The 26,331-nt window shown below is 38.5% G+C and overlaps 1 protein-coding gene across 5 annotated transcripts in view; it reads left to right on the top strand.

Annotated features, from left to right (window-relative positions):
• PTPN3 (protein tyrosine phosphatase non-receptor type 3) overlaps nucleotides 1–26,331 on the top strand; it is a 335,183-nt gene that overhangs the window by 176,322 nt on the left and 132,530 nt on the right. For 4 of the 5 annotated variants that reach the window (XM_006135940.4, XM_075921606.1, XM_075921609.1 and 1 more), the window contains 3 exons: nucleotides 9,733–9,821; nucleotides 15,658–15,721; nucleotides 24,557–24,729. In XM_006135940.4, the coding sequence (XP_006136002.1) occupies nucleotides 9,733–9,821; nucleotides 15,658–15,721; nucleotides 24,557–24,729 (326 nt within the window). Of the gene's footprint in view, nucleotides 1–9,732; nucleotides 9,822–11,153; nucleotides 13,159–15,657; nucleotides 15,722–24,556; nucleotides 24,730–26,331 lie in introns of those variants that run through there. The other variant, XM_075921608.1, reaches the window with a different exon arrangement.

Raw genomic sequence — 26,331 nt, 5'->3', positions numbered from 1 at the left:
GTGATGAGCTTTCTTGGGCCAGACCCACTTCCTCAGATCATATTCTGGAAGAGAATTGGCGTGACCATCTATACCAAAGGAATACAATGAAAAAAGTGAGCACATTATTAAACTGACAAATCAGATTTAGTACTGAAGGTGGGGTGGGGGAGAGGAAGGGAGGGAGGGCATAGCTATATATGAATCAATGAATGGCGAATCAGGGGTGATAAGCGGGGAAGCTGTCTTTGTAATGGGTAAGGTAATTAGCATCTTTAAGACCCATTCATAAAGTGTCAAATTTAAGCATGAATGAAAGTTCTGAAGTTTCCCTCTGTAATCTGGTGTTAAAGTCTCTTTGAAGTAAGATGCATGTAGTAAGGTCGTTAAGACTGTCCAGGTAGGTTGAAATGAAAAGCAACTGGTTTTTCCTTGTGAAGATGTCTGATTTGTGGGCATTAATTCTTTGAAGTGTCTGAGAAGTCTGTCCAATATACATAGCAGAAGGATGCCGTTGGCACATGATGGCATAAATTATATCTCTGGATGAACAGGAATATGTGTTCTTGATCATATAACTGACATGGGTAGGTCCAACGATGGTGTCACCAGAGTAAATATGTGGACAAAGTTGGCAACGGGGCTTGTTGCAAGGGAAAGTTCCAGGGTTGGTATTAATGTGGTATGTCTTGTGGTTGTTGGTAAGAATCTTCCTGAGGTTAGGTGGTTGTCTATAGGAGACTATAGGTCTGTCCCCCATAGCCTCTTGGAGTGTAGTATTCTGTTCCAGTATAGGTTGTAGGTTATTGATAATGTGTTGGAGGGGTTTAAGTTGGGGGCCATACGTGATGACAAGTGGTGTTCTATTGTTGGTTTTCTTGGGCCTATCTTGAAGTAGATGGTTTCTGGGTATTCGTCTAGCTTTTTCAATTTTTTTTTTTTTTTTATTTCCCCCGGTGGGTAATTGAGATTTACAAATGCTTGGTAGAGATCTTGAAGTTTCTGATCTCTGTCAGTGGTATTAGAGCAGATGCGGTTGTACCTAAGGGCTTGATAGATGATGGATTGTATTGTGTGTCCTGGATGGAAGCTGGAGGCATGTAGGTAAATGTACCAGTCAGTGGGTTTTCTGTAGAGAGTGGTATTTAATTTTTCATTAGTGATTTGTACTGTGGTGTCCAGGAAATGGATCTCTTGTGTTGAATGGTCCAGGCTGAGATACCATCAACCTACTACAACAACCATAGGACATAGCACATTAATTCCCTCCCTCTCCCCCACCCCACCTTCTGTACTAAATCTGATTTGTCAGTTTAATAATGTGCTCACTTTTTTCATTGTATTCCTTTGGTATAGATGGTCATGCCAGTTCTCTTCCAGAATATGATCTGAGGAAGTGGGTCTGGCCCATGAAAGCTCATCACCTATTAAACCATCTTGTTAGTTTTTAAAGCGCTACATAGTTTTTCCTTTTGTTTCAAAATCTTAAATATTCTTTGAAGAACTAAGAACCTCAAAGAAAGGAGTAGCTCTTGGTCTTACCATCAAGCCCTTTTCAGTGTTAGCTGATGGTCCCTCATGTCTTGGAACTGAAATGGGTTCCAGTGTTTCTACCATATCTTGCAAGCAGTTTTCAGAAGGAATCGTGCTAACATAATTAGCAGATTTCAAGAAATCTACCTAACTCAAGTACCATTTGATCTAGCTTCAGTCGTGCCTTAACAAATATATCATAGTGCTTGTAACTACGGCTAAAGAAGATGTACTGTTCCTGAGCAAATGCAAAAATTTCCTGACATTGGGTGATGCTGAAACATGTATTAGTAATGTCAAGATTAAGCCTGTAAACTGTGGATAATGCAAGTCTGGTATGGACTTTATATGTATATTTAGGCTTCAGAATGCTCTAGCGAGCTGTACTGGTCTGTGCTGTCTTTACTTCTGTTGTTACCAATCCTAGCTAGATTCAAGTTAGTTTGGACACACTAGCCCATTCACAGCTTTTGCTGTGTAGACATCTTTAAACCTGTTGATGACAGAAGCTGGTAGCATCTTGTAAACATCAAGACTCCCAACTACAGTGGTTGCAGATCTAATGGGTAATTTCTTGTATAATTTATTATTATGGACATAGCTAGCTTTAGCACTGGCTAAACTTCCTAGAGAAGACAAGGTCATTGTCGGATGTAATATCTGTTTCACTTTCTGCTTCTGGAAAGAATAGTATTACCTAAATTGTGCATCATCTCAACCCATCATCTGTGAGTTTGTCAAATTTTAATATGTATGCATGCTTCCATTTGTTCTTTTAAAAGAGGCAGGTGAGGGCAGAATAGTTGAAAACTGAAGTTCTGTTTGTGAAGATGTAAGTTTTTTAAGAATCTGCATGTTTCCTATTTAGCTGTATTCTATATTTTTTTCGGAATAAAAGTTGTGTCCCATTCCAAACCTAACCACTCAGCCCTGACCAAACCATCAATTATCATAAAAAAATAATTACAGTATAAAGAAATCATATACCACTAAATGATTTCCCAAGTCACTAAAACACAGATGTCTTTTAACGTCAGTGTGTGTTTGGTTTACTGTCTTCCATAAGCTCATTCTTGTAGTTATTTTTATGATACACTAAAACTGTGGGTTACATTTGTAACCACACAGATCAATTTAACTCAGATTTGACAAGCAACATTAGATGATGAAAGTCATTTTACACCAATTTAGACATCTTTGACAGGAAGTAGATGTCTATTATAAATCTCAAATGAGACCACAGAATAGCATAATGATTAAAATGTATTTAAAATTAACTTTTTGTGTTTAATTTTTTGTTAATCTTAGTTTACATCCTCCTAATTAATGTTTGCAGATTAACATACTTTATATTTTTTATTTTCTTAATATTTAAATACTTATTTACTATTTAAACATTGCTTTCCCATAGTTACTGATACTCTGACTGCAGATTAAATTTGATCAATTAACAGGAAAGAATTCTTTAATTCCTGCCTTGACTTAATCCTGAAATCTAAATTGGGTTCTTTCTGCTTCTTTCATCTTCATCAATAATGAATTCAGCATTTCTGTTCATGTATAAGCCCAAACAAAATACTGGTTCCCAAATCATTAAGAGTAAAAACATGTTTGGGTCCATAGAATAAACAGATTTGATTTGTAACAGAAAGTAGATGTATTTGGTTGCAGGGATCTTTTTACGCTTTTAAAGAGCATAACTGGACTTCAAAGAAAAATTTACATTAATTTTAGTCAGGCTGGAAATATAAGATGACAAACAATCTTATTAATCATGTATGGCTTTGTCTACTCTATACAGCTTTTAGTGACACAGCCATGTTGCTAATAGTCAGGTAAATGCTGTTTGATGCTTTTGCTGACAATTCTTTCACTACCCATGAGTAGGGGTTGTGTTGTTGACAGGAGAGCACTCCTGCTGATGACAAACTTTTTACACTACCGCTTGCCCCTCCCTCTGAAAGACAAAAGTTTTCCATTGCTGTTTAAGCACCTGTGTATGATACAAGTTTTGTTGTTCATTTGAAAGTGTAGACATAGCCTAAGTCATTAGCTTAGTTTGTGTGGGGTCTTGAGGATAGAGTAGTAGAATGGGGATCAGAACTGAGATACATTTCTAGCTCTAATACAGGTTGAACCTCTCTGGTCTGGCAACATCCATGGTCTGGCATTATTTTAGTTAGTTGCATTTCCACTTTATCATGGGTGTGGCCAAGTTTCCCATGGTCCCATAAGTTTGTCTACAGCCACCAGTCCTGTCTCTGTTATGTGCTGTTTTTTAGCTCTAATTTACCCCTAAATCTTATCTAAGAGCCCAATACGCAGTGGAACTGTTGATAATGCTGCTAGACAACAATGATCTCCCAAGGTTCAGCAAATTCTGTAGTTTGGCACTGGTCAGGTCCCCAGGGTATTGGACTAGAGAAGTTCTACCAGTACTAACATGTTCTGACATCTTGTGGTGAGTTACTTAAAGGGTTATGTTGAAAATGTTAATGTTCCTGTCCCACAGATCTCAATCTAATCTTTATAATTCCATATGGTAGATAGGCAAGCGTTACTCCTGTTTGTGTCAAACGGGAACCGAGGCACAGCGTTCAAACAGAGCTTGGCACTTAAAAAACACATGCACACTAACTCTAAATATAAAAAAGACTCATTTTTTTGGTCTCTGTTCAATGTGGAATTTTCTAACTATTTGATTGTAAGTATTCTCTTGTGAGAATGGCAATTCAGTCACTGAAGTGTTATCTTTAAGCAGAAGTAAAAGAAATTTGAAATATCAGTTTCACTCCTGTTTTAAAATCAGTTTCTCATCTATTATGATTTGTAATAAGATAACATCCCTAGACCTCTAGGCAGATGAAATAGAGGACAGTAGACTGGTGGAGGCAGACAAGGGAACAGGGTAGGGTGAAATTAATTCAGTGGAGGAAGCTGACTGTGGGAGCCGAAGAGAAATCCGGCCCCCGGCAGAGTGGACTTTGCTGTATGGTACTGTAGATCTCTAGTAGAAAACTCAGGGATGTGAAGGGAGGTGCCCTTCTACCCTTTCTACCCTTATTCCAGCTTGGGGCAGCCATTGCAAGTAAAAGCCATTTTCTATCCTGTACTTCTGGGCTGAAGTATCCTTGGTTGCTCTGTAGGAATGGCACCATGTGCAATCTGGTCACCGGTAAGAATTGTGAAAGGGAATTAGAGTTAGAGACCCATTTCCTGACACAGGTCAGTCCCTGGTCCAAAGCAGGAGGGAGCTAAAGCTTTCTGAAGAAAAGGTGACTAGAATGTTTTTAACATGGAAAAACAGCATATTTTCCCCCACTATCATTCTTAAATGGCTGAACCATTTTGCTGAAAAATTCTAAGAAAATTCAACCTGAGACACATACTCAATAGAAAATTTGAGCCTGAGTAGTTGAAGTTTGCTTGAAGTTTTGTTATAGTCATGTTGGTTCTAGGAATTGAGAGGGGCAAGGTAGATGAGGTCATATTTTATTGGACTCACCCCTGTTTGTATAAGGTTGCTTGAAAGTTTGTAAACAGAGTTCCTCTTTGGGTCTTGGAAAGGAAGAAAAGAGGCTACGTATACAGTACAACCCAGATTGACTTTGAGTTTGATCCATTGGCAGTTGACTTTGCGGGTCTAGTGAAGACCTGCCATATTGACCACAGATCACTCTCTCATCTACCCTGTTACTGTACCCTGGACAAGAAGACTAAGGGATGTCAACAGGAGAGTTTCTCCTGTTGACCTCCACCCCTGGCACTAACTTGACTTGAGGTACATCTACTCCAGCTACGTTATTCATGTAGGTGGAATTGTGTAGCTCAAGTCTACTTTCTTCAGTAATGTAGATGCAGCCAGAATATCTGAGCTAAATAGAAGTTGGGACAGATTGGTAAGATGAAGGAACAACGTGCTGAATGCAGTTGCTTGAAATTAATGTGCGTTTGGGGCTAGATTGTTATGCATAAACTCTTTGAAGTAAGCAATTAAGGGTAACAAGCACTGTGGTGTCTTACACATTGTTATAATGAGCTAACAAACTGGTGCTCCTTGTGTGTTCATAGTTTTTAGTGTCTGTCAGAGCTGGTGTTGTGTGGTTTTCACTAAGGACAAGTATTGAAAGATTCAACATGGAGGATTTCTTTATAAGAAGTTCTTCTATGGAGAGCATAGTGATGGTGTGTGAAACTAGACACAGGTATTGTTGGGACATTTGATGCACATGATGAGGTACCACCACATGTTGTAATAAGCATGTGAAGGACCTATGAATGTTGAAAGGTATAGAATAGGGTGGTAGTAATCATCATTGCAGTAGAGCTCTGCCTGCAGGTTTTGCATCTGTTTTTCTGACTGGGTCTGCTGCTGCTTTGAATGTTCACTAAACAAGTCCACGCGACCAGATAAGTAAAGTGTATTATAAATTTATCAGCATTTAAATACTCCAGGATAATCCTTTGCAGTTTTGGTCATTTGTAATGTATCATGCTTCCTGTTACCCTTAATTATCCACTTCAAAACCTTTATGCCTAACATCTAAGCTCCCAATTAGAAACTTCATTTCAAGTGACTGCCTCTAACATGTATTATCCCTTCTGCTTAATATGTCCCAACTTGAATTTAGCTTAGACACTCTGCTTCCTTCCCCATGCCTGAGGAAGAGCTCTATATCGCTTGAAAGCTTGTACCTTCCATCAGTAGAAGTTTTTTTTTTAATAAAAGATATTACCTCACTTACCTTGTTTCTCTGGTTAATTTGGCAAAGCTATAAGCAACTGAGAATATGGTTTTAAATTTTGAAGTGTCAGGCAAACTTAACAGGTGCTAAAAATGGTTGCATACCTGGGGGCGGGGGAGGGAAAGTAACATGTGTGGCAGCTTAGGCTAACTACCAAGTATGTACCCAGCAGGTCTAGGCAGGTTTGTAGTCCGTGAGGCTGCTAGACTGAATTGGAACCTGTGCTACTCCTGGCTGTGCTGCTATTTTTAATGTGCTAGCATGTGTCTGTCTACCTTGCTGAGAAGTATGCTCCCAGCTGCTATGTTAAACATACCCTCAGAGAGGATTTCTCCCTCCCCTTGTGTTCTTGATTGTTATGCTCAGAATTGTTTAGTCTTAGAGATTTTAGGTTTCATTATCATATCAGGATGAGGTTACATCAGCATAACCTCCCCTCTCCTCCTCTTCCCTGCAAGCTTGATCAGACACACCATCTGGAGGAACTTGAATAATTTAGTTCTCTGGTCAGTGGTTATCAATCCCTTATTTCTGCTAAAAAATTCTCCTAATTAGCTCTTATGGGATCTCCCAGCTTTTTCTACAAAGCTAGCTTTTAATGGGCTGCTTGAATTGTGTTTATCAGCCTAAAGAGGTAAGGTAATTGAATCCTGGTGTACAAATCAATTGTTCCTTCTTAGAGCTGTTAAACTAATCTTATTTACTCTTTTTCTGTATCAATCTCTGAAGAGATGGGATTTGTATTCCTGTTCCGGTTGCCATGAATTATTGATAGATCCTAAATCTGGCACAATATAGTACTGTGTTTACCCTCTACAATGTACCATGATACTTGAGTTATGCAGCATAGGAACTGATCATCTGAGTGACAAAGTATATTCAGAAATTATTCAATCTCTTATTTTATAATAAACTTGTAATGGAAAAAATAATTTGTTCATATACAGTCTGTATTCTGCCAGAGTTTTTTGAATTACATTCTACTTTTTTAGTCTGAGTCGTTATGGTACAACAAAAAATGGAAGTTGGGGATTAAGGGAAATATATTTATACTAATTGAGCAAAGAGAGCCATCTAGAGGAGCATTTTTGCCATTGAATGTTTTCTTAAGAGACTCCAGTATTACCTTAAAGTGTTATAAAATTTCTTAATGCTGCTTTTCTGAACCAAAGCCAACATTTTAAATATTGGGTTCCTAAGACTACGAACCTACATTTATATTTAGGAACAAATATTCAACTCTTTGTACAAGTATGTACATTATGAGTACATATATAGATCACAGTGAATTTAGGAAACCAAGGATTGCAGTTGTATATTGGATTTAAAGGAAATGTCTATCCTTATACGCGGTAATTCTAAAATTTCTGTGTGAATATCTTCACCCTTCATTAAGAATTCCATAAATATGGTTTCAGATTTAAGCTCAGTGATGAGGACCACAGGACAGAGGGGAATATTGTTTGGCTGAAATCAGTAGCTTAAAATGCAGTATTTAGCTTATGCAGATGCTGCCTGTGGATAATAATTAGTGTGCATATAATGGTTAGTGTGTATGGAGGTTGGACATCCTGCAATATCAAAAATGGTTAATGATTCAAGTTTGAACATAATCTTGATTGTCACTCTTATTCTGCTATTTTATATAGTAGATTCCATTATAAGGCCTTAGTTTTGAAAACTCTGTTGAAAAACATACATACTATACATTCTTCAGGGTTTCATGTATGTTGGGATCACCTTTATCACCACCAAAAAAAAGTAACAGATGCCCAAAAGAAAAGAGTTCTGATGCATTAATTCACTCATAAGACAAGACACCTTTTTGACCCAGAATTTGGGACTTTTAAAATGCTGATCAGGAGCACCAGAACATGACAATAGTCTGGCACTCCTGATAGTCCGGCATCAAAATGGCAAGAGCCTAGTGAGTGAGCTTCGGCAAAAAATGAGTCACAAGGTAACAGCGGCAGCAGCTGAACTGAGCAAAAAGGGTAAAAAAAGGCTTAAAAAAACTAAAACATTACAGTATACTGTTTACAGTATGTACAATAAAAAGGGTTAAGAACACTTTATATACAGTATATAATGTATACAGTGTATATATATAACCAGCTTATTGTACCTCCTGATAGTTCGGCATATCTGATAATCCGGTACCACCTAGGTCCCATAGGTTCCGGATTATCGGAAGTCTACTGTACAATGAACAATAAAGTTGACCTGTTACTACTTTAACACATGTATGTGGCCTCAACCCGCTTTTATGTATAGAGCTTGGGTTATTTCTAAGGATATTAGCGAGTAGTTGTCTGGAGTATCCACTACTCGCTCCCTCCACCACCCCCACTTGCTGCCTCTATAAGAGGCAGCAAGGCGGGGGGAGGGAAGAGGAGGCGGTGCTTGGGGGAGCTGGCTTAAAAGCTGGTACATCCCAACACCATCCTCGCAGTGCAACCCTGCCCCTCCCCCCCACTGTCTCTATCAGAGGCAGCATGGGGAAGGATGCTGCAAAACAGCCTCTGCCTTCGGCAGGCTGAGGGTTGCTGTGAGCAGAGGCTGTTCTGGTAGCAGCCCCTGTCCACAGGGTTCCAGGCAGAGACTTATCCCTCTCCTCTCTGTAGATAGGGACTGTTGCCTCCATGCAGCCCCTCTTCACAGCAGCCCACTTTGGCCGTGTGCAGGGGCTGCACTGGCAGCAGTCCCTGGCTGTGGCCAGCCTTGGCCACCGCAAAAAGGGGCTCGTGTCAGAGCAGCATCTGTTTGCGGTGAGGGACTCAGTGCGAGCTGGGATCAAGCATTCCCAGCTCATACTGGTCCGGGATGATGTGCCTGTACACTTTAAATGCAGTAAGAGCCCGGTGGCTCTTACTACATTTAAAATGCAGAACTGCAGCGCCGGTGGCTCCCAGAGCTGGCACGAACTGTCACCCTGGCTCTGCAGAGCAGTCCTTATCAACTAATCGTATAGTTGATACAAATTGTATTGATTATGCGATTAGCCAGATAACCACAACTTAACATCCTTAACTGATCATTTCTTCTCTGGCCAGTTCTCAGTTAGCCTGTAATGGATAGGTCCTTCAGGAGTCAGAGAAAGAAATGATTTTCCAAGTCTTCTCAATCAATCAAGGATTGGGATCCTGGGTCCAATCTCCTACATGCTTTGCACATTTAACTAACAGATTAGGGGCAAGAGCAATATCTCCACACCCCGTTCTGTGCATTATAGCAGTCTCGCCTAGGCAGTACTAAATAAAATTGCATGAGATAACACAATGCTTCTCTCAATAGCAAGACTTGTATATGTCTGACCATGTTAAAACATATAGTGCAGAAATCTTGCTCTTTGAATTGTAAGCCTTTTAGGCTGTCTTTTTATACATGTATATGGAAAACCCATGAATGAATTCACAGATATAAAGAACACATGTCATAGGCTGCTTCTGTGTTTTTACAATACTTTCTTTTCCAGGATCTACATAATCTAGACTTGATGATTGGAATTGCTTCAGGTGGTATTGCTGTGTACAGAAAATTTATTTGCACAAGTTTCTATCCTTGGTAAGGGTTTCTTATTTCTATTTCGTTAGTTAATTAAGAGTTGCAATTGCTGTTTTAAATTTTAAGTAATATTGTCACATGACATAATGCTTGTTTCAAACAGGATAAATCTGTTACTGAAAGGGATAGGTTCTGTTTTTGTAACCTGTATATAGTTTGTTAGGTTGAGTTAAAGTGAAAACTCAGGACTAGGGGACTTGATCGTACACAGGTTCATGACTGTGAATACACTGAATTTAAAATTATAGTTCAGAGGTAGACTACTCTTGTATATGTATTTGTAGGATTGGGACCCTGGTGATGCTCCATATATGCTGTCCTTATACCCTCTAAACAGCTCTTCAATCAATTATGAATGATCAGCAGTTTTATTAATTTGGCAAACATAGCATTTGCTTCTGTGAAAGAAAGTACATAACTGACAATTATGAGCATTTATCAGGAGAAGTTGAGATAAATGTACAAGCAATGGAATAAAACACTTATGTTTACAAGATCATCCTGGGTTGACATGTAGGTTGGGGATCTCCAAAGGGGAAGATACTATGATGGCTGCTTAATGCTGAAAACAGTAGCATGCTCATTCATGTTTGTTAGGAAGTCCTCTCTTGGTATAGGATTGAGACTCCACAGTTGCTGACCTTGCTGCAAAGTGATTGAAATATTATACGCATGTCCTCAAGATTTTGGAGAGGGTCCAAATCTTTTCCACTCTGCTACTTACTGAATCTAAAAGTGGGATTATTTGCACTTTCTTCACTCTCCTCAGTTGAGCAACTGGTGCCTAGCAACCTGTACATAGTATTAGGCATGACTTACAAAGTTTTCTAAGGAAAGTTGCCAGAAAAAAACTCACAGTATAAGTTATGGTGAGTTGTAGAGTCTCCTTTTTTTTTTTCCTTTCAGTTAGTTAACTAGAGAAACCAGCAATATTAGAGTTCTTAAGTCGTCCCATCCTTTTATCACAATCTCAAGGAATGTCTGACAGAGTAAAGCACTAAAATAGATTATAAATTTAAATTGTCTACCCTAAAGTATCTTCTTTGCTTATTCCTTCTTTGCTTATTCCTCTTTTTTCCATTATTTGAAACATGTAATCTTTTGAATGATGTAGCCTAAAAAATTCAACTACAGTTAATGCAGCCATCTCAAATTTATGCTAATAACACACCATGATATTGTATGTTTTCTATGTATAATTAATGCATGATAAAATATAGATTTATCATGCATCGTTGTCTCTTGAAATCTGCCTTCCAGTCCATTTCTTTCTTAATTCTATCAACTCAAATTTTTAATGCCTTGAAACAGCTGCTATTTTTAAAGATTATCTGCCAGACAAATATTTTCTTTCTCTTCACACTTTTACTCTTCCAAAATTACTGACACAATGGTCTTGAGTGGGCAATATTTGCATTAATTATGTGTAAATTCCAATATTGCGATCTTTCTGGTCTAGAAACAGAAGCATTATTCCATTGAAAGGGGATAATTTCCAGCTTTCTAAAATACATTTCATCCTGTAAGGTGCAGAAAAGATTAGATACTGGAATTTTAACATGTCTAGAAAGCTTGTTTTTCAATAGTTTTTTGAGTCTTTAAAACTTTTTAGTCAGAATTTTTTTCCCTCAGACTCATAATAGCTAAGGCACCAGGATTTTCATGTGACTGTAAAATTAGTAGGAGCAAACCTAAAAACATTAAAAAACAATCACTTTCCACCAAAAAACAAACAAAAAAAAATCCTTGATATGTGGAAGAGAGGCTTTATTGGCACTTATTTCTGATTGCTGGGAGACAATTGGAGTCATCTGCTACTCATGAGCAATGTGGTTCCTTCAAGTCATTGTGAAAAAATATAGTGCCATATCTTCCTGTATTGTACATGCAGAATGCATTTTGTAATGTATTGTTTAGACATATTATAAAAATGTAGAATATGAGAGATTTGTATTATACCCTCAATTCCTTTCATTTAAACGGATTACAAAGCCTATTGGGGTGGAAGTGCTTGGTTGTGGGGAAATGTTCTATCGTGACAAGTAGCTGAAAAGGAGATCAAGTTCTAATAAAAATCTAAATCTGGCTTCAGTCTACATTTTGAATAACACTGTAAGTCAATAGGACTTCTAGGCTTTTAAGTTCATCAGGATTTGGCACAAACTGTTTCAAACTGTAGGTGGCAGCAAACACCATCAAAGCACTCTTTCAAAATTATGGAACAGTGTTTTACAATATTAATAGACTGCAACGATAGGAACAATGATGCTATATGGTAATAGCCAAAGTGGACAAAAAGCGCTAAAGGACAGATGTAATAGAAGTACCATCTTGGCAAAAAAAGGAGAGGATCTGCAATCAAACCAAACTAGATATGGGAGAGAAAAACCCTGATATGTCAAGCTGAATGAGTCAAAATAGGGCATGCTTCTGAAAAATAAGTTTGGTTGGACTTGATCCAATCTGGGGATCTAATCGAGAGTGGAGGGGTTTAAAGAGTCCTCTAACATGGCACCAGGGGTTTCCAAATTAGATTGGCTAATTTTGCAAGTAAAGAGGCTTTTCCCTAACACACAAGATCCTTTCCTCTAGGATCTGAATATATATTACAGCACAACAATTTCTGCTTGTTGCGAGCAGTATTTTCTCTTTGAAAACACAATTTTGGAATAGCTTTTCTAAGAAATGTGAAGGATTATATTGAGATGACATATTACCCCAAATCTATTTGCCTGCCTTTTTGAATTATGGATTCAATGTATATAAAACCTTCCAGATTGGTGGATGAGCAAATAAACTTACAGCTATGGAAATATTTTTTAATTTAAGCCTAAAGTAACAGCTTTCTTTATTTTGGCAGTGTTAGATCAACTGGTTTGTTGACCTCTCTTGGATTTCTGTTCAATCTTAAGATCTAAGGACATAAAAAAATACAAATGGCCATACTGGGTCAGACTAATGTTCAGTGTAGCCCTGTATCCTGTCTTCTGATAGTGGCCAGTGCCAGATGTCTCAGAGGGATTGAGCAGATTCTCATGGTTATCAAGTGATCTCTGTCCTGTTGTTCAATTCTAGTTTCTGGCACACACACTTGGGGTTATGTTGTCAGCTACATAACTTTTTATGAACCAAAAATGTATCCTCTGTAATGGGACAAAACTATTGTGTACTTTAATGGTAAGCAGTAAAACCTCGTGAATTTGTTAATTTTACAGGGAGCCTTTTTAAAGATTGTAAAATGAGTGATACGGGGGGCTGAGTTACCAATAAGAATGTGGACAACTGCACTATATACAGGTCATATTCTGGATGTGACAGGCTCGAGCATTCATGAAATGTAAGTCTTTTAATGACAGCATAATCCACCAGAGAAGAAAGAAGGAATTCTCAGGGATTACTGAAGCAAAATGCAGGACAATGTAGCACTTTAAAGACTAACAAGATGGTTTATTAGATGATGAGCTTTCGTGGGCCAGACCCACTTCCTCAGATCAAAACCTCAGGGATTACTGTAACTCACTAGCATTCACTTTAAAAAAGTGTGATGTGATAGCTGTTGCTCATGAGATTAAATAAATCTGTCCATCCTTCTAACAAATATTCTGTGTCACCAAGTTAAACTGCTGGAGCAGCACTGGCACTGAAGAGAAGACAGACTCTCCATGAAAGTAAGATAGTTATGGAGAGAGGATGGAGTGATATGAGTGAACAAGCAAAGGAGGAATGTTAGAACAGCTTGTGTAGTACATGGATTTAGTGCTCAGAACTAGGTATTATATAAAACAAAACATTAGAAAAAACTATGCTGAAGAAAGTGATTTCACGTGTCTGTTTTTTTTTAAAAAAAAGATTGAAAAATTCCATTACGGAGAACCACCTTGACCTCTTGAAGGTCCGCAGGATTGGAACCATTGTCCTTTAAATATGCAGTCCAGACATCTATCACTTGAAGCAATGTCAAATAACATCAGTGCTGTACTTTTACTTCTGTAGTCCAACCGACAGAGAGAGACATGGTATAAACTTTCCAGTATCTTACACAACTATTAAGTAAAGAGTAGAGGAATATTGAGAATCCGAATCCTTGAGTTCTGTTCCTGGCTCTTTCGTATAATACAGCCAACAGCACAGAATTTGGTACTTTCATTCTGAAAGAGTATGGCTAAGTGTATGGGACTTGCCATATTACAGATGAATTCTATTTCCAGTGATGCTATGCAGTCTGTTTTATATATATATATATATATATATGTATGTATATGTATGTATGTTTATGAAACAGTTGAATGTTACTCTCCTGTTTCCTAAGGCAGGGAGTGTGAGGCATTGCGCAGTAATAAGAGTTGTAAAGTGCATTCCATTAGAACTACAAGTTGGCTCCCAACCCAGTTCACCTTCCCATAAGTCAAAACAAAGTCTGGTTGCTGTGTCCCTGCTACATCCTCTATCTGAAGGTCTAACTCTGATGCTTATGTAGGAGATTTAGTGGGGACTGGGAAAAATTCTCCTCCATTGGTCTGCAGTATACTCAGTTAAGGTACAATGTTCTGAAATTTTTGTGGTAACTTTCTAACCTACATTACTGTGCACATACAAATGGTAGTTTTAAAATTATAACTTGGCCAAATCTGGGTTTTCTTAAAGGTATAGTTATCTCTAACTCCAAATACTCCTTTATCAAATTTCTTCTCCCAAGCAAGCAGTAATTAGAGAGCTTTTAATTTAAAAAAAAATGAAAATTTTAGCATTGGCAAAACTACCTATTTTTTCAGTAGCCCATTTCTTGGAAATTATGGAATGAATGACTGAAACGTTTAAAAAAAGTCCAGACACAAAAACAAGCATGGAAAATTTCAGCCTGAACAATTAAGTTGGCTAAATGTTATTAAACAGATAATAATGGGCTTATAATATAAAGTGTTAGACAAGCTTTAGGCACTATTCATCTCTGCCTAAAACAAACAAATATGGGGAGTTACCATTGATGTCATGTGTATTTAGAAGATCACAGCTCATGATTGTTTTTAACTATACGACTTAAAATATCTAAGGATATTACAATATTAATGGATTTGATCTGTTAGGAATACCTTAGCACTCATATCTGAGCCTTTCCTCCATTCTTCCTCTCTTTTAATCCTGCAAAAGCAAGTAAGTATGTGATTAGAATGTTTAATGGATAACTACCAATTATTCTGTTGGGTGTTAAAAGATGCAGTAGCATAGGATTTTTCCAAAAGATACTCTAACATGTTTTCCTTTTCGTATTCTAAATATTTATTGATAATGTGACACAATTTTTACCAATAGTAACATGACTTGTATTGTCATCTGCTCTGTGTTGAAATTTTTCATGTTATACATGGTCTAATGTATCCTGTTATCAAACTTTGGTACTCTATAGTTACAATATGATTCACTGTTCATACAAACTCAATTCAATTGGGTCCTATGCACTGTGTGTAAACAATGAAAAGGAAAATCTGATTCTTTTGGGTCTTTGCTGCAAGTACAGAATGCTGTTTGCCACATGCTATATTGTTTCTGCTTATGCTATACTCAAGTCTTTGAGAGTACCTATTGAATAATGATCTTAAAAAGATCCTTCTCATTGGACACAGTTACTGCTCCTCTCTTGCTTGTGAGTGTGAGCTGCCAGTCTCCATCTCAGAGATTGGTGCATTTTAATAGCCATGAAAGTGTAATGTTATAATGTACTTTGGGATCTTTTAAGTCTGACAGGCATTAAAACATGTGTTGTGTATCACTTTTTCTTTGAATTGTTTTGCTCAATTTTTATGGGTTGTTTTTAGTGTTTTTTGTTTCTTTTCTTTAGGGTGAACATATTAAAAATTTCCTTTAAAAGGAAAAAGTTTTTTATTCAGCAGCGTCAAAAACACGTAAGTAGTTCAATGTTTTCCTTTGTTTTCCCGTTTCATTTGTCACATTTTAATTCTTCTTTCATTGAAAAGGACTATTTATTGTAATTTCATTCCTAGGTTTCAGTGGGAGAAGAAGCTGGCTTTTCATGTAGTCTCAGTCTTTACTTTCTCTCTCTGAGTCACATTTACTTCTCCTTCTCTTTCTGGCTCTCAGCTGCTGCCACTTTTCCCTCTGTGTCCCAGTTCTCCCCATTCTTATCCCATCTCAAGTTTATTGGTTTCCCCCCACATCAACATTGCCTTCTTCATGCCAGTATTTTTGAAGGTGTGGATGTTGGGGGCATCACAGAGGATCTTCTTGTGTTTATCCACATTCAGCCTTAAACTTTGTCAGATTGCCATATGTTTGCAGCCCTTTCCTCACAGGTTCCACCTGCTGGCCATCTGCCTGCAGACTCTGCTTTAATGTCTAGTCTACCCAAGAGTTCAGAGGGGTAACTTCCAGCTTGGGTAAACATATACACAGTAGCTGTGCTCAATCTAGTTCTAGTATATTAAAAATAGCAGCATGGCTGTGGTGGCATAAGTCGTGTATTAAGTGGTTATTCTGGACAAGTTGTCACAGGCTCCTTATTAAGCAAAAAAAAATCTTCAAGAGGTCTAAAACATCCTTCCCTTTGGGGAAACAAATGGAGAAAAAAGGGTGATTTAATGTAGCATTCTGTCTGACTTTAGGCTGTCTACAAATGGAGATGATTGCAGTGTTTAAAAACTGTTAAATAATAAGTTAGTGTGTGGATGAATGACTACCATCCTGCAGAATGGTAGAACACTGCAAAATGGCATAACAGCAGGTAGTACAAGTCAGGGAACTTTCTCACTCTCAGCGGAGGTGGTGTTCTCATTATTTTTAAATGATATAGTGGTGGTTGAGATCTTTTGCTGAGTACAGAGGCTGTGAAGAGGCATTTTGTGCTTGTAAGACCTCTGCTAAAGAAATTTGGATACGGTGGGCCTCTGCATCCCAATTGGCATGCCACTTCAAGAAATGCATAAAGCTTCACTTCAGCTGCTTTGTTTTTGGAAGCAGGAGAGGGGAAGAGTCAAAATCTACCAAAGATCGAAGTCCTATAATTTGCAAACTGACCCCAATTTCTACTAATATATTATTTATAAATATTTATCAATGGTAAATAAACTTAAATTTATGGGTTGGTTGCAAACTGTTCACTTATTCACTCTGAATAATTTGTGGTGAGTGATTGGACACTTAGTCATAAAGCGTTTCTGTTCTCTGATTGGATGATTGAAATACTGAATAATGAACATTCTCTAACTTATGAATATTCTTGTTTGCATATGAATACTAGTATATTCATAAACAAGAGTTCCCAAAACAGTCATGTGAACAAAATCCCTTTTGTGTTAATGTTTACAAACAGTGAATAATAAATGAAATGAATGTGGTCAAACTTAGCAACCAGTTGAAAGTTGAACAAATGCATTTTTAGTATTGGACTTGATGATGTCCTGAGGTCTCCTCCAATCCTATGATTCTGTTTAATCAGCTCTAGAAGGTAGATATCACTTTAATAAAGTACTTACGTTGTGAACAAGTATGTTTTAATGTCAAAAAGTTAGTTTACACATTCAAGAAAGCCACATCCACTCTGAAAAGGGCAGTATTCTCAAAGTTTATTGTGTTGAACAGCTAGGGTTGCCAGGTGTCTGGTATTCACCCCGACAGTCTGGTATTTTTGCCTCCTGTCTGGTGTAAAAAAAAAATCAGAAAATACAGGACACCTAAGATGTCTGGTATTTTCTGATTTTTTTTTTTTCTTCTCCTGGCCAGCAGGCGAAAATGCCGGGCACCTGGTAACCGTACAAACACTCAGTGCCCGACATTCCCTCCCAGGCCCCATCCCTCCCCCCCAAGCCTCCAACACCCCCCAACCCCAGTTCCCATGCTTACCTGGTTCCGCAAGGCTTCTGGCGCAAAATGACTGCCGGCAAAAAGACCAAGGGGAAGCAATGACTCCCCTGGGTCTTACTGCTCAGCTACTCCCCTGCTCCTATCCCTGCACTCTCTCTTAAAGGGGACATGCTGTTTTAATACTACTTCATTTTAATTTTTTTGGTTTTTTTTGCTTAATAAGTCTTTAAGTCTTGGAGTCCTATTCCCCCCCCCCCCTCCCCACAACAACTTTGGTTCCCCCCCCTTTTATTTTTCTTCAACAGAATTTTTTCCTGGTGGTTTGGTTTTGGGGGGGGGGGGGAAATGGGTGTATGGTATTTTTGCTTCAACCATCTGGCAATCCTATGAACAGCTGTTTATCATGGGTGATAGGTAAAGGCCCAGATGGGGAAGGTAGCCAAAGCCTGCCCTGTCTTCCCAAAGCCACAGCCCTTCCCCCAAGACAATGCCCCTGAACAACCTTTCCCCCTCTCCCAGGCAAGCCCCGCCCAACTCCACCTGAGGCCTGCGACTGCTGCATGGCCTGGCCCCAGTCTTCAGAGGTGCAGTCCAGTGGTGTAGCCCTAGCCTTCCCTGGCTGCCAGAGAGCTATACGGTGTGGTCCCAGCCACTCCCAGGTAGCTGGGCAGTGTAGGCAGTTTTGGGAAGGCCTTCCCTTGTATGCATAGCCCGCTGCGCATTCTGTTTGTTTTAATGAAAAATGATCATTTTGAAAGCTGTGATCTATAACTCTTAAGTCATAATTTCCTTATGCTTCCTAACAATACAGAACAATCATAGTAATCTAAGTAGCATCACGTATAAGCATCCATGAAACCTGAAGGAAAATAGGAGCAGCTGTGTAACTTTTTCTTTCTTTGTATGTATAAAAAGGCAAATCAGGTGCACTGTTACGTCACCAGATATATCCATCATTGTCAACTATATATGTGAGTCACAAGAAAAAGGGGACGTAAGGCAGGCAGTTCTACAGTTTAGTGATATAGATTGCTGTCCTGCTACTCTGTGCCTCAATTAGAGGGTCTGCTTACCTTGAAGACCCAGTTTTTCCAATGTATATGAGACAATTAGGCTGCTGTTGGCTTTCTCCAGAATATCAGGCAAGTCAGGTGGGCTGAGACTGTATGTGTTTGAACGTATTTTGGACTTGAGATTTATCAACCTTCCATTTCAGAGTTCAGAAGGTATGGGTTAAATGAGATTGAGAGGGGGAAAAAGGCGATTGGGAGGAAGAAGACAGACCAAAATGGATCGGGAAAGCACAGTAAAGCATAGGTCCCGCAAACCACCAAAGGCTTAATGAGTAAGGTTTTTTTAGGCCTGTCAAGAGATTAACAAATTTAATCGCAATTAATCATGTGCGCCTCCCTTTTGAAATGCCACGCCAGTGTTTCAGCGGGGCAGTGCTGCATGTAGCCCGGGATCAGCTGGGGACTCCAGCTTTGCAACAGCAGAGCTGGGGATCAGATGGGGACTCCAGTTGATCCCCGGCTCCACTCACACTGCCCCTTTTAAGCGCCGGAGCGGCACTTGAAAGGGACAGCGCAGCATTAACACCTGTGATTAACACGTTAAAAAAAGAACGCATTCTGTCCTGCATTAATCGCAGGCATTAACGCAGGTCAATTGATAGCCCTAGTTTTTTTTTTATGAAGCCCAACATTGCTACACCATCTCTGTCTTTTGTATGCCATTGCATTATTTAGATGGAGGGTATTTCTTGAAAATCTGGAGAAGTTGCTCAAAAGCCACAAACAGGTGCTCATTTAAAACATTTTTGTGTACTTCAGGCTTTTGATTGATAACTTGTCTTAATTTCAGTCCTCCTTTTTTCTTTTCAATAATTTTTCCCTTCTTACTCTTTTTGTGTCTGTCTTCCCATGCCAACTCTTCTAGTGAAACAGCTGTTCTTCATTTCTTTCCTCCTTGCTGATCAGCTGTTTAGCAGTGGGGAATATCTAACACTTCTCATTCTACTGATTAATTGATCAGATGATAGAAAAGGAATTGATTTAATCATATAGTGATTCATATAGCTAAAGGCCAACTATGACATTTGGTTTCAGTGGAAGGTTTAAGAAGTAAGGCTGGGAAGTTGAAGCCATTAGGGATGTTAGATATAGTGCAATTGAATAATCCTATAACTGCATGAAATTTTAGCAGTTATAAAACTGTTCAATAGTCCCTGGGGGCAGGGCCAGGAGTCAGTTCACTCCCAGCCCCGCTCCTGGGGATCCCACTGCCACCCCGCGCTGCTGCCTTTGTATCCGAGGTAGCAGTGCGGGGTGGCAGGAGGACTTGGTCTGCGAGGGAGCCAGTTTAAAATACGGCTCCCTGCCCAGACTGGCTCCGCCTCCTGCCCTGCACTGCTATCTCTGATATAGAGACAATAGCCCTTGTCCACGGGGAGCCTGAGCTCCCTGCAGACAGAAACTGGCATACACGGAGCAGCTTCTGTCCACAGTGAGCCTAGGCCCACTGCCGATGCTGCTCCACAGATAGAGGCAGCAGGGGGGAGGGAGGAGGGTGGACCAGTGCTTATGGGGAGCTGGCTCTGTGGGAGGCATCGGGGGGGGGGGGGAGCAGCTCCACAGAGCAGCAAGGAATGGGGGGAGGCTTTTAAGTTGGCTCTCCACATGCACTGGATCTCATAGAGCCACCTGCCCACCCCTACCCCCATTCTCCATGCTGCTGCCTCTGATAGAAAAGCAGTAATGCAGGGGGACAGGCAGCTCCGTGTAGGTTGATATGCATGGGAAGCTGGATTAAAAGTTGGTTTCCTGCTTGTGCCAGCTCCCACCTGCCTCCCCCCCCCCTTATCCACCACACTGCTGTCTCTTTATCAGAGGCATCAATGCAGGGGTTGGGAGGGCAGGCAACTCTGTAAGATCCAGTGCTCATGGGGAGGCAACTTAAAAGCTGACTCCCCACAGGCACTGGCCCCCGCCTCCATCCCTTTCTTGCTGCTTCTGATGCAGAGGCAGCGAGGGGAGTAGGGGTGTGTGTAGTCAACAAGATAAACCAATAATCTCAGGTTTATTGGTTAATCTTGTAGTTGACTACAGGTTGACATCCCTAGAAGCCATGCTTGCTCACTAGCAAAAATTGAAAATACTTTTAAAAAGTGCAAAGCTTTTATTAAGCTTGTTTGTTGCTTATTGAATACTAATCGTATGGCAGTTCTGAGCCAGTATTACTATATTTTTACATGTATTAAAATGTCACTAATTTGCTGTTCTCTAAACACATCCGTAAACCTTCTCTAACTGATAGATGTATTACTTGATTAAGCACATTACTGACTGCTGGCTGTGGGTAGGGTTTGGCATTATAAAGTACTCCCATAACTCCTGGGAGTCTGCTATTACTTTAATTGGCTCCAGCACTTAGTCCACAAACCTCTCTAATTGATCTTATGGTCTTCACAAATTGTGAACTATTCTAGAGTCTGATCTTGCAAAGGGATTATAAACATATAATCCATTTGTAGTTTCTTTGATTTAGTAAGATTCTATATGGTTTTAGTGGTCAATAATTGTGGAGCACTTCAAAGGATTATGCTTCTGTTGAGTAAGAAGTCTTTTTTTTACATTAAACATTTTTTTTATTCATTAATAATTTTTAAAAGTTGACTGGATTATCCCAAAACTTTCCAAAAATGAGAAAAGAGCAAGTATCTGAATTTTAAGCATACAAAGTTATTAGTGACTGCAACTGGAGATGACAAATGTTTTCCGTTGTCCAGGGGAAAATAATCAGGTAGGAAATATTGGATAAATTTCATCCCTTGTTTTTAAACCCTATGTCTTTCGCATAGAGTTAAATTGAAATGTTAAATTTAATAAATTCTTATGGCTAAAAATTAGTTTTATAGCTGCATAAAATGGTTTGCAGTTTTCCTTGCATTGGTCATCTTTGGAACAGCTGTGTCAATTTAATCATTTTAACTAATATTGAAGCCATCAGCAGGATTCTAATAAATGCCATTTGCTATTAAATCTTTTGTTGCTATAACTTTTTATATACAGTATTGCAAAAAAATTCCCAACAAAGTTTCACCGTACTTATGTTTAAAAATTGTTTATTTCACTGTAAGCACTCTAATAGAAATATCCATAATCATCAAATACTGTATTAGGTCCAGTGTGCAGGCCTGCTAATTGGGGAGAGGAGGAGGATGGGCAAAGGGGGCAATTGCCCTGGGGCCTGGTGATTCAAAAGGACCTGGGGATCCTGGCTACTGCTGATGCCATTCTGGCGGCAGTGGTGGTCAGAGCTCTGGGCCCTTTAAATTGCTGCCAGGGTCGGGAGCGGTGCGTTGTGGGTGGCTCTAAGGACTGCCTGGAGGGGGTGTGATGTGGCATGGTCTGGGAGGTGCTGACAGCTAGTATCTTAGCTCCACCCCTTCCACCTCAGGCCTCATCCCTTTTGGGAGTGTGGAGCTGCCTCCCTACACCTTGCTGTGGGGCTTGGTAATTCTGTTGGCCCACTGCTGGAATGATCGACCAAAGTTAATAAACAGATCCATGTTAAAGTTTTAAAATATATATGAAGGAAGGTGCATGTTAGACTGGCTGTAAAAGAGGTTTCCATTTAAAATGTCCACATATAAACTGCCAAATCCTGCTTACCTTTCTCATGGAGATGTCCCATTGGTTTACAAAAATAGAGTTTGTTATGAGTAAATTGATGAGATTTCATGAAAGTGCATGAAATTTGTGGCATTGAACAAATAGTAGTTATAAAATGTTGGGGTGTGTGTGTGTGTGTGTGTGTGTGTGTGTGTGTGTGTGTGTGTGTGTGTGTGTGGGGTGATATTTTAATAATTTGGGTCTACCCCAATTATGAACTCAGTTGTTGGAAAGTGGGTGAAAGGTGCCAATAATATGTCACAATAATTTATAACAGTAAATGTTGATAGACAAAGGTACTAAAAAGAAATAAAAATATCAGTCAAAATAAAACTGGCTACTGTTACCACTCAAGGACTTGGTTAACATTGTAAACAAAAAACAGAATTGGAAATGAATGGAACAAACTGGTGCATGGGAAATTAGGCCTAATTTTTGAACAAAATAATGGTGCTAGGAGATTTTTTTCAATCACCACCCATTTGGAGGGTCCTTAAAAGAGACTTTGGGGAAATCATGACACCAAGTCGGATGGGGGGAACTAGAAAAAGTGAGCTTTACCATTAGTGTTCCCTGTAAGCGGAGTGCTTTGGTGGCTGCCCAGGAGAGATTCAGGTGCCACCCACCTGATTGGCAGAGCTGTCACAGGGGCAGCATGTGTTTCTATTGGTGGTACTCACTTACATGTGCCTTGGTGCATGTAACAAAATTTATTCTACCCATGTATTGATAAAATTAGAGGGAACACTGTTTACCATCATGATCACCCCCACCTTCTTCTGGGATCCAGGGACCCACCATGAAACTGTTGGCTCTTTATTGTCCTGATTGCTAAAGTCCTGGTGACCAAACTGAGTCACAGAAAGGAAACTAATGATATCACTTCATCTACTAGCTTTGGCTGGATTCTAACAACACTTGGCATGTGAGACTTGAGTTCCAGCTGTCACCCTTTCCATTGTGTATCCTTTTCCTTCTGCTTTTTTTTCGTGTCTTTTTTTCTCTCTCCCTCCTTGTTGTCTGGAATAAGAGTCTGGCTTAGCCAGCCAAGACCGCATCTTTTACAAACCTGCTCAGAACCTCTGATTAGAGTTAGCCAAAAGCAGCCCAAAACTGGTGTAAGTTTGCTAGTTTGAAAGTGTCTGATAAAACTGTGTGTTGTGCCTGTGTTTCTTTGGAAGCAAGGTTGCAAGTAGGAGGCAGCACATGAGAAAACTGTATTTTTATATGTTCTTTTTTATCCCTTTTTCTGTGTGTGACTTTTATTTTGCATCCAGAAAAGCATTATCAAGCTTAAACAACATCATCCGCCCCATCTCAATTATTTCTCTTTTCCTAGAAAAGGACAGTTATCTTTAATACCATCTAGTCTAAAAGACCATTAAAGGAGGGATTTTCCTTATAAAATCTTTCTACAGTTAAATGGAAAGGGAACTAGAGATATCATTAAAATGAAAAGCTTATTTAATGCTTTATATTTTAAGTGCTTTCATTTGTTTTTTTATTCCTTTCTCTGTATCTTGAATTAAAAATGTCAAAAGATTTTTAGTGCACGATCATTGCCATGGAATTTAGGCAACACGGTCTCTGTACTCAAAACCTTGAACCTTATTTAACTGTTTAGTTTTGTGCAATGATAGATTGTTTGCACCTCTGACTCTCTGGACCTGTTTATTTCATTGAAATTAACACAACATTGATATGATGGTGATGGTCATGTTCACAGTGTTCAGTACAGTAGTTAATGTTATACATTTCTGCAGTACGCTTTTTGGGAGGTCTCTATGTAGATGTTAGCACAAAATAACTTCAGAACTATTTTGAGTCTGATTGGGTTATTTCTAAAGAGAGAGTGTTTATTTTTCTTTAAAAAATGTAGGCATAGACGTTTCAAAGTGGAAGGTTTTTGGAATGGTCATTGTTGGAAGACCTGATATCTTATCAGACAGCTTAAGCAGGGTCCACAGTTTTGTCGAGGAAACTTTTTAAAGTGTGGTCAGGAAACTGATTAAGTAAAGACATCTTTGACATTTCAAACTTGATTCTCAATCAGTGAGTGTTTTACCACTTGAAAGTAGTCTATGGCGCCATCAATTTTATTTTATTTTATTCTGTTGATTCTTTGCACTTACTGATGACTTTTCTGTTTAAAAATGCATGTTAGCTTTACTTGACTTTTACATCCTTTTCTTAATATGGTCAATCTGCATATTCTGTATTTACACATAATGTGTTTGTTTATTATAGAATGAATCCAGAGAACATATAGTTGCCTTCAACATGTTAAATTACAGAGCATGCAAAAATCTATGGAAATCTTGTGTAGAGCATCACACATTTTTTCAGACACAGAAGTCACTGCCTCATGAAAAAAAGATATTGTCCCATTATTGGACCTTTGGGTCTAGAAACCCAACAAAGTGAGTATGGTGCCTACAGGCATGACTTTCTATTTAATTTAAAAATTAATTTTTAAGTCTTGTACACACTTTCTGTTCAACATTGAAAGCACGGGACTGTAATTCATGAGTTGAATCCTGTTTCCAGTACTATCATAGACTTGGTATGTAACTTTGACTGGCTACACTATGTGTATTTCCCGTTCTGTAAAGCAAAGAGAAATTTAATTCCTCATAAGACCTTTCTTGAAGTTTTGTTGTTTGCAGAGCATTCTGAGATCTTCCAGTAGAAACAGGAATAGAATTGTAGCATGTTATCCTTATTATGGGACCTAATTTTATAGAAATATTTCATGAAATTAAAAAAACAACAGTTCTTTAAGATTTAAACTTGGTTCACCACAATGCTTGTGCAAAGGCATAAGAGAACCAGAAAGCAAAAGTGACAGGAAACTAATGATAAAATACATTTACAAAATGAACATGCCTATTTTCCTTTTCAAAGTTGAAAGAAATAAGCAGTTTAAAGATGAAAATTTATGATGTTTTAATAATCTCAGGTTATGTTAATAACAGAGGTAAGGAAGCTTTTTTACAATTTTGTTATTTTTAACATTCATAAGGAAAAAAGAGAAGACAGAATCATACACTAATGAAGCCTGCATAATTCTAAACTGGTTTAAGATTTAAATTGAAATCTGTATAATGTTCTAAAATAAGAATGGCTAAATTGAATGAATAATATTTTCAATAATCTATTTTCAATTATTCTTTATAATACATTTGGACTTAATATTTGGGTGCTATTACCAAAGGAATTAGTGTTTTTAAATAGGCTATAAGAGCAGGTGGAATGTTTAGATTTTTGTGATCAAGAGGTAATGCAATGCAAAACATATTTAGGTATTTGGAGCTTCAGTAGTTCAGGAGCTCCTGCAATACTAACTCTTCTAAATTCTGTATAATGATGAAAAGATGGGAACTTCCAAATCTGTAGGAAGTGAGCAGCAGAACTTGCTGGCTGCTAATTTTCTGAAGAAATGAATGAAAATGTAGTATTTTAGTTTTGTTTTCTACCTTTCTTGATTTGAGGCATTTTTTCAGGTATTAGCATGTAAATCATACCATCAGAAAGAGTTCCAAGGTTCTTAATTGCAGGTACAGTTTAATCACCAGTAACTGAAAACATAGTGTTCATATGTCTTTCTAATGGGATTAGTAATGTCTCCGTGGCACTTTTATAGAAATATTAAGGCTATAGTTTGAGGTTCTCAGTAACTTAATTTGTGAAGAGAAAAATAATTTCCCTTGCACAGTAGCAGTTTTGTGATGAAAAATGTAAAAAGATGTACTGTATATAAATTCTACACCTTTTCTAAATTGCTATAATAAAAATCACTATTTATATCATGCAAATCTGTGCAGTTTGTTTAGCACTTATAAGGCAGGCAGCTCTCCCTTGTCTCTATGTAGCGTGATAGCCAGTAGAATAAAAGCATCACAAATTAAGCTGTCTGGGTTTGCGGTGAGAGAATGTAGTCAAACAAATTTACTATATTGGAAAATAAGTGGTATTGCACATTGTAAGATTACCTAGCTTAAGGAGGATTTTTTTTGTAGACA

The sequence above is a fragment of the Pelodiscus sinensis genome, chromosome 2 (genome assembly GCF_049634645.1).
Source record: "Pelodiscus sinensis isolate JC-2024 chromosome 2, ASM4963464v1, whole genome shotgun sequence".
NCBI lineage: Eukaryota > Metazoa > Chordata > Testudines > Trionychidae > Pelodiscus > Pelodiscus sinensis.
This window is presented reverse-complemented; position numbering and strand designations above follow the sequence as displayed.